The sequence below is a fragment of the Podarcis muralis genome, chromosome 16 (assembly GCF_964188315.1).
Source record: "Podarcis muralis chromosome 16, rPodMur119.hap1.1, whole genome shotgun sequence".
Classification (NCBI taxonomy): domain Eukaryota; kingdom Metazoa; phylum Chordata; class Lepidosauria; order Squamata; family Lacertidae; genus Podarcis; species Podarcis muralis.
The window spans coordinates 42,188,126-42,203,344 of record NC_135670.1 but is presented as its reverse complement, the minus strand read 5'-3'; the positions used below and the strand labels follow the sequence as shown (position 1 = coordinate 42,203,344).

At 44.7% G+C, this 15,219-nt stretch overlaps 1 protein-coding gene across 14 annotated transcripts in view; it reads left to right on the top strand.

Moving 5' to 3' along the window:
* MYO18B (myosin XVIIIB) overlaps positions 1 to 15,219 on the top strand; it is a 362,275-nt gene that overhangs the window by 123,648 nt on the left and 223,408 nt on the right. For 13 of the 14 annotated variants that reach the window (XR_013390943.1, XR_013390944.1, XM_077920002.1 and 10 more), the window contains one exon: positions 12,644 to 12,793. The exons of the other annotated variant lie outside the window; for it this stretch is intronic. Coding sequence is in view for 10 of the 13 variants with exons in the window: in XM_077920002.1 (XP_077776128.1) it covers positions 12,644 to 12,793 (150 nt within the window). In the remaining 3 variants the exon portion in view is untranslated. The remainder of the gene's footprint in view (positions 1 to 12,643; positions 12,794 to 15,219) is intronic. 14 annotated transcript variants of the gene reach the window in all.

Here is a 15,219-nt window from a genome sequence, read left to right as displayed (position 1 = left end):
TTCCCACGGTCTCATCCGTTTCACCAAAAAGACTTCAAACTATATTAAACAGTATCTTTCCACTCCTCCTTTGCTCTCAATATCCTTATTATTTAAGTATATGTCCAAATATTATAAAAACAGAAGAAAAACCGCTTGCGGTAACTCACACTCCACTCTCCTGCGTTCTGCGAATTCCCTTTGCGTATAAGTTCGATTTCAGATGAAGCTGACCTCCTTTTTCTTCACTTCATCTGTTCCGAATCCTTTCCCAATTAAAATTTTTGTTAAATACCTCAATTTAGGTCCGAAGTTCTTATTGATTGAGAATCGATCGCTTTTCCGTGCAAGCCTGGGGCTGCGCTTTCGGAGGGTAGAAAATGGCTTCCCTTAGCCTGCTTCTTCACTCCGCCGTACTCTTCACCCCTTTTAAGGGCTACCTGACGGACGGGTGGTCCACAAAACGGCTTTGCCGGGAACCTGGCCCCCTGGATTTTCCTCCAAGGGGGAATTGGGGGCTGCGGCGCCCTTGCAGCACCCCTTTTTTCCTCCCAAAAGCTCGGAATTTCTCTCCGAGAGTATTCCTGCTTGCTTTTTGCTCCGCGATCGACCGGAAGTCGCATCACATTGCCTCTCAAAAGTGCATGTCTGGCCATCCTAGTTCAAGAACTCCAAATAAAAACTCCATTTTTTTCTGGAAAAAATGTGCAGACCCCCTCCCATCTAATTTTTTAGTAGCAACTATCCAGACTCTGCCCCTTCCACCCTGGAGATGTTGCCTTCTATAGACGAAGGGGTGTTGTGGAGCTTTTAGAGACACCAAAGCTGTTCTTCCCCAGCAGGAGTTGGCAAAGTCTGCACCACCCAATATTAGCAGCAGTGCCCCCCCTAGTGCAGGGGGGGTGTCCTTTGCCATGCCTTCCCCTCCCTGTGTGATGTACAGTAGAGTGACTTTAACACAGAGGTATGTGAGCTGCCCAGCTCTGCCAGGTGGCTGCAAGAAGGATCCGGGGAGGCCAGATTTCCAAAGCGTCAGCAGGAAAAGGTCACCCGCTTGTCTCCTGTGCTCCCCTGGGACACATTTTTGCAGGCTGCAGGCAGAGGGGCTGCCTGAGCACCAGTGGCTGGGCAGGTGCGATGCCGTGTAACAGTCCAGAGGCCTACTATTTAACTCAATTTCAATCCTGCTCTTCAGCCAAAAAAGTTTCCCAAGATAGTTTACAAATGCCACTGATAAAACAGTCCCTGCCCTTAATCTTTTACAGTCTCGATGCAAAAGGAGAGTGGTTGGGGAGGGAGGAGGGAAGCAAAAATATTTATTAGCCGCAGAGTAATTGTGATGATCTGCTGGAATGGGAAGATTTCAAGGACAAGAGGAGCCCAAAGTTTATTCTCTTGCAGCAGAAGGGAAGGAGAGGCTCTGCAGACCCTCTTCCCTTCCCACCCCTCTGCCCATTGGTTGGAGTGGCTGCTGCAGGTAACAGCGAACAGGGAAGCAATGCTTGGCCAGAGTTTGGGGATTGAACAAAGGAGTGTTGCCACCAACAAAATGATTGGAGGGTGTTCCTTGATGGTCAGTAAGGGCCTCTTTATGGGAGCTAAATGGAAAAGGAAAGGAATAGATTGTTTCTTGATAGTGATACCTCTGTGGGATATTATGGATGGAAAAAAGCGAAGATGCATTCCTTGACTTATAGGAAGAAGCTGACTAAAAGTATGTGTGTGTGTGTGTATGTGTGTGAAGCGCACTGCTGTGGTCCTCATAATCACCCTGACTTGCAACATTAATTTTCTGCAGAAGCCTGGATGAAAAGAGAAGTCTTTACTTGACACCAGAAGGCCCCGTAGCAAAAAGGGGTCCTCCACACCTCCAGCAGGAGGGAATTCTGTAGCCAGGGTGTCATTACCAGTGTTAATTTTCTAGAAAAAGAGGTGCCAGAACTCACCACAAACACCTCCCTTGTTCTCTTATAATGGTAATTGTGCCCACTTGAGTGTTGCTGGAATCATAGAATCATAGAGTTGGAATAGACCACAAGGGCCATCGAGTCCAACCCCCTGCCAAGCAGGAAACACCATCAGAGCACTCCTGACATATGGTTGGAACTGAGTTCTGGTGAGTTCCGGCTGAAAAAAAGATCTGGTCATTACCAAGAAGACTTGATCCTGTGTTTCCACACAGCAGGCTCCACCTGTTTTATTTATATTTATTTATACGTTAAATTTGTATACCACCCTTCATCTGAGAATCACAGGGCAGTTTACAATATAAAAACACAGACATGCTTAATTTAGCCCCTCCCAGCTCTACAATTCTATGATTCTATAGTAACACATAAACACAATAACACTCCCCCTAAAAGCACATAGATGGTTTAATTAGCCAAAGGTCTGGGAGAAGAGAAATGTTTTTGCCGGGCACCTAAAAATATGTAATAAAGGTGCCATGCAAGCCTCCCTGGGGAGAGCTGCTTTATTTATTAAATAACTTTAGAAACGGATTACAGCCTCCATTGATAGTCTTATGCTTCATGAATTTGTCATGGGAAGTCATTATAGAAGATATGTATTAGGAAATTATTATATTTAGATGTATTGTGTTAAAGGGTTTTTATTTATTTGTTGTATGTTTGTTTTTTTGTAGAAATTAATAAAGCAAATTATATATATATACACACACACACACACACACACACACACACATGCACACAAACATACATACAGTGGTACCTCAGGTTAAGTACTTAATTCATTCCGGAGGTCTGTTCTTAACCTGAAACTGTTCTTAACCTGAAGCACCACTTTAGCTAATGGGGCCTCCTCCTGCTGCCGCGCCGCCGGAGCACGATTTCTGTTCTTATCATGAAGAAAAGTTCTTAACCTGAAGCATTATTTCTGGGTTAGCGGAGTCTTAACCTGAAGCGTATGTAACCCAAGGTACCAGTGTGTGTGTGTGTGTGTGTGTGTGTATTCTCTTTTAAAGCCATCCACCATCAAAATTGGTAGCCACCACTGCCCAATGCCTCCTGTAGGAATGAGTTACATAGGTCGGCATTGTGCCGTGTGAAGAAATCCTATCTATGCCGAATAGGGCTATATCTTTTTTTACAACCAAATGTTCCTGCAGCTTAGTTAGATGAACTTTTGCCTAAAAACAAAGGAATGAACTGTCATTTCCAAATCTTTTTAAAAAGGTCACCCCAAAATCAATAAATCAATATTTGTATCTGTAACTGTAACTGTATAATGTATTATGTAACGTTCATAGCATATACATGTATTATAATACAGTCATACCTCGGGTTGAAGTAGCTTCAAGTTAAGTATTTTTGGGTTGCGCTCCGTGGTGACCCAGAAGTAACAGAGTGCGTTACTTCTGGGTTTCGCTGCTCGTGCATGCACAGACACTCAAAATGACATCACGCGCATGTGCGGAAGCGACGAAACATGACCCGTGCACGTGCAGATGCGCAGTCACATCTTACGTTTACTTCAGGATGCAAACGGGGCTCCAGAACGGATCCCGTTCGTATCCAGAGGTAGCACTGTACAGAAAAAACAGAGCTTGCAAATTTTCTAATATTTGTACAGTGGTACCTCAGGTTAAGTATATGAAGACGAGCAGCAAAGTCAGTCCTCAGGGAATGTGCAGGCGACCTTGGAACGGACAGCTCACAGAAGAACCCCGACCAGACCTAAGAGGAGGCGTGTAGTGGTGATAGGGGATTCCCTACTGAGGGGAACAGAAGCAGTGATCTGTGGGCCTGACAAGATGTCTCGGGAAGTGTGCTGTCTCCCCGGGGCTAAGATCCAAGATGTAACTGAACGACTGCAAGGAATCATAAAACCCACTGACAAATACCCCTTCCTCTTGGTTCATGTGGGAACCAATGACACTGCAAGCAATAGCCTCCAGAAGATCAAAAGAGACTACGAGGCTCTCGGCAGGAAATTGAAGCAACTAAATGCACAAATTGTCATCTCATCTGTCCTCCCAGTTGAACGACGTGGCCCAGGGAGAGAGGGGAAAATAGTGGAAGTGAACAGCTGGCTTCGCAAATGGTGTAAACAGGAGCGGTTTGGATTCTTAGATCACGGACTGCAGTTTCTTGAAGATGGACTTCTGGCAAGCGATGGGCTGCACCTCACAACGGTTGGGAGGAATGTTTTTGCCAAAAATCTCAGAAACCTCATCAGGAGGGCTTTAAACTGACTAATGTGGGGGAGGGAGACAGTGCTCCTGAAGGTAGGAGTCTATCAATTGATGAAGATGATCATCCAAATGTCATAGACCAAATGGAGCAAACAGCATGCAGACCTAGTGGTGGGAGGAAAAAATCCTTAAATAAGAGACACGGGGGAATGATTAATGGACTTCAATGTCTGTACACTAATGCGCAAAGCATGGGAAATAAACAAGATGAGCTTGAGCTCTTGGTACAGCAAACTAAATATGACATAATAGGCATCACTGAAACCTGGTGGGATAAGTCCCATGATTGGAATGTAATAATGGAGGGATACAATCTATTTAAGAGAAACAGACCAGACAAGAAAGGGGGAGGAGTGGCGTTATATGTCAGGGATGTGTATACCTGTGAAGAGATCCAAGATTTAGAATCTCAAAGCCAAAGTGAGAGCATTTGGGTCAAAATTAAGGGAGAGAAGAATAACAGAGACCTCATTGTGGGAGTTTACTATAGATCCCCAAGCCAAACGGAGGACATAGATGATGCCTTCCTGGAACAGATGGCCAAGCATGCAAAAGGAAGGGAGATAGTAGTAATGGGGGACTTCAATTACCCGGATATTTGTTGGATGTCAAACTCTGCCAAGAGCATAAGGTCAAACAGATTCCTCACTGGCCTTGCAGACAACTTCATTGTCCAGAAAGTGGGAGAAGCAACAAGAGGAACAGCCATTTTAGATCTGGTCCTAACCAATGTTGATGACCTGGTTAGTGGGGTAGAAGTGGAAGGATCATTAGGCACGAGTGATCATGCTCTTCTGAAGTTTACTATACAGCGGAAAGGAGCAGCCAAGCATACTAGGACTCAATTTCTTGACTTTAAGAAAGCCGACTTCATAAAACTTAGGGAAGTGCTGGGTGAAATCCCATGGACAGTAATACTAAAAGGAAAGGGAGTTCATGATGGCTGGGAGTTTGTTAAGAGGGAGATAGTAAAAGCACAACGTCAGGCAATACCAATGAGACGGAAACATGGAAGGTGCCTAAAGAAGCCAGGGTGGCTATCTAAAGAACTTTTAACTGAGTTAAGATTAAAAAAGGATGTGTACAAAAAATGGAAAAGGGGGGAAACCACCAAAGAGGAATTCAAACAAATAGCCAGCACGTGTAGACACAAAGTCAGGGAAGCTAAAGCACAGAATGAACTCAGGCTTGCTAGAGAGGTTAAAAGCAACAAAAAAGGCTTTTATGGGTATGTCCGTAGCAAAAGGAAGAACAAAGAAACAGTGGGGTCACTCAGAGGAGAAGATGGTGAAATGCAAACAGGGGACACAGAAAGGGCTGAACTCCTCAATGCCTTCTTTGCCTCAGTCTTCTCCGATAAAGAAAACAATGCCCAACCTGAAGAATTTGGAGCAAATGATTCAGCAAAGGAAACACAGCCCAGAATAACTAAGGAGATAGTACAAGAATACTTGGCTAGTTTAGATGTATTCAAGTCTCCAGGGCCAGATGAACTGCATCCAAGAGTATTAAAAGAACTGGCAGATGTGATCTCAGAACCACTGGCAGTCATCTTTGAGAATTCCTGGAGAACAGGCGAAGTCCCGGCAGATTGGAGGAGGGCAAATGTTGTCCCTATTTTCAAAAAGGGGAAAAGAGAGGACCCAAATAATTACCGCCCAGTCAGTCTGACATCAATACCAGGGAAGATTCTGGAGCAGATCATTAAGCAAACAGTCTGTGAACACCTAGAAAGGAATGCTGTGATCACCAATAGTCAGCATGGATTTCTGAAAAATAAGTCATGTCAGACTAACCTGATCTCGTTTTTTGACAGAATTACAAGCCTGGTAGATGAAGGGAACGCAGTGGATGTAGCCTACCTTGATTTCAGCAAGGCATTTGACAAGGTGCCCCATGATATTCTTGTAAAGAAGCTGGTAAAATGCGGTCTTGACTATGCTACCACTCAGTGGATTTGTAACTGGCTGACTGACAGAACCCAAAGGGTGCTCATCAATGGTTCCTCTTCATCCTGGAGAAGAGTGACTAGTGGGGTGCCACAGGGTTCTGTCTTGGGCCCGGTCTTATTCAACATCTTTATCAACGACTTGGATGATGGACTCAAGGGCATCCTGATCAAATTTGCAGATGACACCAAACTGGGAGGGGTGGCTAACACCCCAGAGGACAGGATCACACTTCAAAACGACCTTGACAGTTTAGAGAACTGGGCCAAAACAAACAAGATGAATTTTAACAGGGAGAAATGTAAAGTATTGCACTTGGGCAAAAAAAATGAGAGGCACAAATACAAGATGGGTGACACCTGGCTTGAGAGCAGTACATGTGAAAAGGATCTAGGAGTCTTGGTTGACCACAAACTTGACATGAGCCAACAGTGTGACGCGGCAGCTAAAAAAGCCAATGCAATTCTGGGCTGCATCAATAGGAGTATAGCATCTAGATCAAGGGAAGTAATAGTGCCACTGTATTCTGCTCTGGTCAGACCTCACCTGGAGTACTGTGTCCAGTTCTGGGCACCACAATTCAAGAAGGACACTGACAAACTGGAACGTGTCCAGAGGAGGGCAACCAAAATGATCAAAGGCCTGGAAACGATGCCTTATGAGGAACGGCTAAGGGAGCTGGGCATGTTTAGCCTGGAGAAGAGGAGGTTAAGGGGTGATATGATAGCCATGTTCAAATATATAAAAGGATGTCACATAGAGGAGGGAGAAAGGTTGTTTTCTGCTGCTCCAGAGAAGCGGACACGGAGCAATGGATCCAAACTACAAGAAAGAAGATTCCACCTAAACATTAGGAAGAACTTCCTGACAGTAAGAGCTGTTCGACAGTGGAATTTGCTGCCAAGGAGTGTGGTGGAGTCTCCTTCTTTGGAGGTCTTTAAGCAGAGGCTTGACAACCATATGTCAGGAGTGCTCTGATGGTGTTTCCTGCTTGGCAGGGGGTTGGACTCGATGGCCCTTGTGGTCTCTTCCAACTCTATGATTCTATGATTCTATGATTCTAAGTACTTAATTCATTCCGGAGGTCTGTTCTTAACCTGAAACTGTTCTTAACCTGAAGCACCACTTTAGCTAAAGGGGCATCCCGCTGCTGCTGCGCCACCGGAGCATGATTTCTGTTCTCATCCTGAAGCAAAGTTCTTAACCCGAGGTACTATTTCTAGGTTAGCGGAGTCTGTAACCTGAAGTGTATGTAACCTGAAGCATGTGTAACCTGAGGTGCCACTGTACAATGTTTTGTACATTGTACACCTGTCAGAGCTGCCCCTGGTCCCAGCTCACAGAGGACCAACGCCAGTCCGTTGTTATATTAAATAGTTTTTATTGAAGTTCAGTTTCTCATTTACAGCCACGGCGCGCAGCTCTACATCTTAAACCCTAGACCGCCGAAGCTCCGTCTGAGTCTCCTCCCCCCAGACACCAGTTTAAGACCCTAGCTTTGCTCCACCTCTTTCTCTGCTCCCTCTTCCTCTGGGTCCGCCTGTCCGCCGGGGTTTTCCCCTTTCTAGACTCTTCTGACGCTGACTCCCCCGAGTCTTCCCCCTCCCTCCGGCGGGCTTTAGGACCTGGTTCCCAATCCGGGCTTTCTGCTGTCCCGCGCGCCTGTACATTTGAACTTGGCGCGCGTGCCCAGCCTGCCACCTTCCTTCTGACCGTTATACTGCTCCTGTCGCCGCTTGCCGGAGGAGACGCTGACTCTGACCTATGGGGCTCTTCCCCCCCACTACGCTCTGGTGGGGAAGCTGGCCCTGATTCCCAGCTACTGCTTTGGGAGTCTCCGCTGGCCCCCTGCTTCTGGTGTGTCCCCCCTGGGACCCCCCTTGCCCTGGCCATCGGCGCCCCCTTCTGGGAATCTTCTGATTCACTGGAGAGGCTTATGGAATCTCTCGGGTCACTGTCATTCTGCCCTCCGCTGCCCTCGGATTCTTCCCCTTCGCTCTCCATTTCCTCTCTCCCCTGCGCCTCTGCTCCTGAGCCCCTGACAACACCACTTCTTATTGCTTAGAATAAATCTTCGTTTATGCTGCAAGCACCATAAAGTTCCCCCATCACTTTGATTGTGTGATGTGCACTTATTACTTCTGAATATCTGGAATACGGATGGCTCCTGCTTCCAGGATTCTCCAATACAGTTTTAGGAGTTCAAGGTGGAAGCTACACACATATATAAAATGCTGTGAAAATGCTTTTAAAAATAAATTCAAATACATTGAATTTGGGATAGCTCACTGTTGCCATCTAGGGTCACATTTATATTTTGCACTACACAACACATTTAAAAAGTTTTATTTGCAGCTGTATAGCTGAGTCCCCAGACACCTGTAAAAGTTCTAAACAGTTCCATAAAGTTTTTTAAAGTGCTATTACTTATGATTAGTCTCAGGGGACTGTCATCGGAACAGGGGAGAGGGTTAGGGGAATACAGAAAGCCTCCGACGCTGCTGAGGAGCAGCTCCTCGTCCAGCGGTGGGGAAAGGGGGTAGCCAGGCGAGGGGAGGGCTCGAAGATGCGACTGAGAGCCCAAGCCCTCACCTAGCCCAGCTGGCCAGGAAACAGACATGCCGTTTCCGTCGCCCAGCTTGTGCAGAGGGGTGAAATGTATGGAGGGGTGGCGGAGATTTGGGGTGTCTAAGTTCTTATGTTGGGGGGGAACTGGAAGGGGCCACTCCCGGAATCTGCAAGTGACTAAGACGGACATGAACTTTGGGGTTCTGCACTGTAAATAGTTTGCACCAATAAAACCTGTAAAAGACAGGTCAGAGTCCTGCCTGGTTACTCGCGAGCAACCACCACCAGCACTGACAAGTAGCAACGTTACATATACGGTGATTCCAACTTTTCATTTCGGGGTGACCTTTTTTCAGAACTAAGAAGAATTAGTCCCTTTTACAATATTTCTAAGCAAAAGTTCATCCTGTTATGATACAGGAAAATGGGTGTTTTTTGGGGGGCGAGGAGGAAGTAAACAAGTTACAACCCTAGTCCTGACTCTTCATTGGATGTCCAACAATTCTACTGTTAGGAGAGATGGAGAAAATGCTTTCTCTATCTGCTTTCTCCATTTCATGCATAATTGTGGGATGTAAAAATGCAGTCAAGTACAACATTCCTACAGTGGACATTTTAGGGGATGTTTTGTCCCACTCAGAAGACTTCCTATTTCCTCCTGAGCTGGGACAGACTTGAAGAGGGTGAGGTCTATTGTACTAGCATGGAGGAGCCCACGGCCTCCATGTTCAGATCAGTTTGTCTTCTCCATTTTGTATGTTGCTGTGTGTTTGGAGAAGTGACTGCTTAGTCGTAGTCACTTGGGACTAACTTCTTTATGGAATAGTTCTAGTTGTTATGTAACCTAATTCTGCCTTCAGGGATATGTCTGTGAACCTGAATGAATCTGAGTAAACTACTTTTATATTAGCATTAATCAGATTCTTGTGTTTATTCCTTTTTAGAAGGGATTTTACCAGGAAGGAATCTTTAATAGTAAGACTCAGATGAGTCAGCAACAAGCTGATTGCTGCGTAATTTAAAAAGGGGGATGTTTGGAACTCTGCTAGAATATGGAACTTGCTAGCGCAAGTTAGGAAGGATATCATTAAATAATATATCCTCTCCTGCCTCCCTAATCATCCCCACAATAATTTTATAAGCTTCTATCCTGTTGTCTCTTACTTGCCTTTTCTCTAAATTAAAAAGTCCCAAACACTGCAAACTTTCCTCATATGAGAGTTGCCCCATCTCCTTTATAATTTTGTGTGTGTAAAAAAATGGAAAAAGGGAGGGAAGCTCTATTTTGCAAAAAGTTTACAATGGAAACTTAGAGCTGACTCTTCTCCATCCTTTATTATTTACGGAGTGAACTGAATAATGCTAAGAGGACTTGGAATTTAATTTAATTGGAAGTATAATTGCTTATTTATCTTCAGTTGGACAGAAGAATGAAAGGAGTCTGCCAAGGAACTGTTCATTACTGAGTCATCTGCAGCTTTATTTTCATCCATGAAAATCTGTTTTTTAAAAGTACATGTTGCCAGTGTGAGGGCCCTGATCCAGACTAGAACCCCAGTGAGAGGGACTCTTTACCCATCTCCCTATAGTCATCATTTGCCTGTCTTGCTTTTGGGTCTGGAAGCTGGGAATGGGTAAGACAGGAGAGCACTGTCAGTGTCCTTTCAAAAACAAGGTACCGTATTTTTCTGTGTATAACATGCACCCGTGTATAAGATACAGCCACCAATCACCCACCCAATCGCCGCTGCAGCAGTCAATCGCTAGCAGGCCTTGCTGCAGCCACGACTTAACCACTTACAAACTCATGCTCGCAGCTAACACTAGTCGCTCGTACCCCCCTCTGCACTATCCGTGTATAAGATGTGCCCCCATTTTTTAGATTTTTCTATAATAAAAAAACATTTTCTTATACATGGAAAAATACGGTATTTATTTGTATTTATAGCAAATGAAACATTTTTTTCATTATAAGGTTTGACACACATTATCGTGGCAGAGAGTCTATATATAATAATAACTATAATATATTATTATATAATATATAATAATAACTATAATAATAAAATAGCATTGATATGCTCAGGATGGCGTTCGCTGCCTTGCAAGAGGCTGTTTTGCCCTGACAGGTGGCGTATAACTTTATTAACTAAATAAATGTCTGTATAGTCCTGGTTCCATTCCAAATCACAGCCTTCACCAGCTGCTGCTTTCCATGATATCCAGGTTCTTCATTTGGTAATGGGATGAATGTCTCAGCTGAGCTGCATTAAAAAATTACCTGTCTTAAGAATAAAAGAGGAGAGCGCTACTGCTAGTTTTTATCTTGTGCATGTGTTCTCTTAATAGTCAAAGCTAATGAGTATAGATTAAAGGTTTTGCATTGAAAACAGAGAGATCAACTTTGTTGCAGTGGTGAAGTGAAGACAAAGAAGGGTTGGGTTGCCTGCTTGGCTTATTTTTGTTCCCTCTTGGGGTGCAAGCTGCACCCTGTGTCATCACATAGATATGTAAAAGTCTTTTATTTTTTTCAGTAAAAAAATATTTATTTGCCCAGGCCCGCTACCTGATCACACACACACACACACACACACACACACACACACACACACTTTTTGCCCTGAGCTTTCCCCATGAAAACCTGTTCTTTAAAGCTGAATCGGAACAAACATCAATTCAGGTTTGCTCTGACTGAGCTTTAAAGAGTGGGGTTAAAGCTCTGGAAAAAGCAAATGAAAAGCAAGTGTGGTCATGCTGTTTTTATAATGACTGCATAGTATTATTTTGTTTGGTTTTATATTTTACTCTGTGCTGTATTGTGACTCGCATTGTACTATGACCTGGGGCCATGGTAGGATGTAAAAACTGCACAATTCAGGTTCTACCCAGAGTCTCTTGCCTCACCCAAGAAAAAACAACAACCCTGTAGAGTGAATGAAATGGTTGTGTTTGCAGATGTCTGAAAAGTCTTTCTCTCTCTTTTTCTTCCTTGCACTATGTGTGTTTCTGGTCCTGAGGCAGGCCAGTGTCCTCATCTCCATAAAGCATCATTCCTTGTGTCTCATCTTTTGAAGCACCATAACCTCTGAGCCACCCTCACCACATCAGCATGGCCATCTCATCACGTCTGGCTCTGTGGGAACAAAAGGAAAGTGCCATTCCCCTACCACACTGTTAGCCCTTCTGCATGCAGAGAGATTGGAGCCTTTGGCATGAGGGAGGAGCTTTGCCCTCTCCTTGAAATCCATGCCTTTACAAACCCAATGAAAGCACTGCAAATGTCTCCTGGTTCCCTGTTGCTGTGGCTAACCCATGCCCAATACTAAATAGCTTATCACCAGCACAATTTAATTTAATTTTAGATTTTTGCTTTCCATATAGAATTCTGCTGCTTTTGGTTTCTTCTTCCAGGCTTCTCTGCTTAGAAGTCTCCTCCTGTATTTGCCGGGAGGCTGATTCTAACCCTCCCGGCCTCCCCAGAATTGAAGGCAATTTGAAAAAGGAGATGTGCCCAGTCATCCCACATTACCTCTGGTCTAATGGGCTGGCATTGCTTTAAAATTTGCAACCTGTGTGCATGGGAGGAAAGAAATGGTTATGTGTGCAGCATGGAAAAGTATCCTTTTCACCATCCTTTTCCCTCTTGAACCCAAATGCCCACCTGCTGCCAAAGTTGCTTTACAGGGTTTGCATGTGCCAGTTTCACCCCTGCGCTGCCACAGCTTGGTTTCCTTTGAGCATCTTTTCTGTCCTTGTAGCTCCTCTTAGGAAATCTTCAGTGAGAGCAGATTTTATTTCCCTTTTCAAAATCCTGACAGAGAAGCAGCAGATGGGTGTAATTGGCTAGTGTGGTCTGTGGCCCTTGTGGCAGAGGGTTCTGTGGAATGCCTTTGCCAGCGCTGTACAATAACTCAATTTTTGCTTGTGTATACAGATTAGGGAAGAAGACCGCAGCCCCCCACCCACCTCACCACCCCCACTTTTCTCGGTCATTCCCGGAGGCTTCATCAAGCAACTTGTGCGGGAAACAGAAAAGGAGTCCAAAGAAGCAAAATTAAAAGAGAAATTAATTTCCAAAGAAGATGTGAGTAAGAAAACAACACTGAGAATTCAAACATTCAGCTGCAGTCTCTGCACTGCTGAATCCTTGGGCCTGTCCATATTTATGCATTAGTTAGGTGATAATCTACTTTCCCCCCAAGGCAAATGGATAAATGGTAAATGAAAACAATTGAATAGATTTGGACAATATTCCAAACCCAACACTTGAGAAGTAATACAGACTGACAATTGCTGTCTGAAATGTAAAGGTATTGGCACCTAAGGACAAAAATCAAAAGATATTGGGCCAATATTTTTATTATGCAGCCAACAGAAATGTCACAAAATGGTGTATAAGCTTTTGAGTCCCCCAAAATACTTCACCAGACTAGAAAGAAAAAAGGAAAAGGAAAAGAAAGACTGGCATCTCACACCACCCCTGGGCTGACTGCACTGGCTACCATTTAGTTTCCAATTCAAAGTGCTAGTTTGACCTATAAAGCCTTAAATGGCTCGCCTGGCACCTTTGTTAAATATCTTTAGGTGTCAGGCGAAAACATTCCCCTTTTTCCAGGCCTTTAGCTGATTAAACAATCTATGGCCTTTTAAACTGTGTGTGTGGTGTGTGTGTATGTGTGTGTGTGTGTGATTGTTTGTTATTATGGTATAAATGTTTGTGTTTTTATATTGTAAACTGCCCTGTGATCCTTGAGTGAAGGACAGTATAGAAATATTGTTAATATTAGTAGTAATATTATCATCATCAAAGTCTGGGGGAGAGAAAAGTGCTTGAACAGCAGCCTTTTCTTTGCGTGGACAGGCGGAGTCCCCAGATCCCGCGCGGTCCCCCCGTCATGTGGAATAACGACTCAAGACAACGTGCTATGGGATTAAATTGGCCACAACTTTATTAAATTTCAAATGTGGGTAGACCTTGGCTCAGGCATTGGGCGTTCTCCCTCCCCAGTCCCCAGCCGGGGACCTAGGGAGCATCAGGGTTATCCAGTGTGTGAGTGGGGGATGGGCCGGCTCTGGAGAACATATGTTCAAGCAGAGATAGCCGCCCCCATAACGCCGCCGCCGCAGGGGAGAGCAATGACGACCTTTCGGCGTACAGTCAAAGCCTCCCTTCAGAAAACCCCTTTAAGGGGAGCCCTGGAATCGCCGCCGCAAAGAGGAAGATGGACAAAAGGATTCCGCCCAAGGCCTGATACCGCCAAAGTTGTGATGTTTTGCTACGGGAAAGGCGAAACCTGCCAATGCAGGGAAATTCCTTTCCAGCCCTTTAACAGCGACCTTAACGTAGCAGCGCCCGCATACCTGTGAAGAAACGTTAACCTGCAAAACCTGTGAAGAAAAGTTAACCTGCAAAATAAGACATTAACTGAGGGTGGGTAGGGTGGGAGAAGCTCTGGAGCCAAGTGAGGATTCCCAGGTAAGATCCTCCCTCTATTGTGTGGGCAGGTAATCCCTCCCCTACCTGGCCTGGTCTCCTTGGCAACGCTTCCCCCAGGTGGGATTGGACAACTGACTGAGGTAGGTGGAGACCTCCAGGTATCCCACCTGAGGGAAGGCAAAGCCAAGCCTATGCTGTTGGAGCCGCTCCAGATCTAGGGGCTGCACGCGTCCACGCAAAGGGCGCCCCCCGTTTTAAGCGGGGAGCAGTCATTCTCTTCCTTTCCCTCCCCACTTTGCATTTTTGCCATCTAACCTGATGAAGAGTTCTGGGGAACTGCAAAGTTTGCACACTATTTTTTTTTTACATTTTCATTTGTCTAATAAAGGTATTTCCTTAATATGAAATATATTCAGTTTTGCTATTGAATTAGATTTTGGCGCAATAGAGGAAATAATTACAATAGAGTAGTGCTGACATCACATATCACCTTGCATTAATTTTTAGGGGAATTAATGTCAATGGCTAAAATGTATATCCTACCCCCCCAGTCCAAATAGCTACTCTGGGTAGCTCACAGTGATAAAATCATAACCACCATATCAAATGATAAGTCAGCCAGTCGCTACAGTTACACTGGTTTGATGTTGAAACATCTATCAAGCAGAGAGGCAAGCAGGATCATGCCCTAAAAACCCTTACAAGAGGGAAGCTTTTGCCAGACTTTGAGAAGGTCAGAAGGCATGCCTTAGTTTAGCCCCTGCCAATTCATGTCTTACTTTCCACTGAAACTCACAAATAAGATGTACACAAACTTTTAAAGGAGATGGCCTCCAGGTCCCTTCACAGACCACTATTTTGGATGTGCATCTAAAAATGTAGAGAGAACACAATGGACCCACTATGGACATGAATTCTCAGCAGTGAACAGTGATTGGCTTCAGTGGCCTGTTAGGTGCCCACATTGGTTGGCAAATCCAGGTCTTCCCTGTGTAATGTGTGCAATGACCATTAAATACTTAATTTCTGGCAGGAGGACCCAGCTGAGTCCAAATACCAGGCTGATAATTATA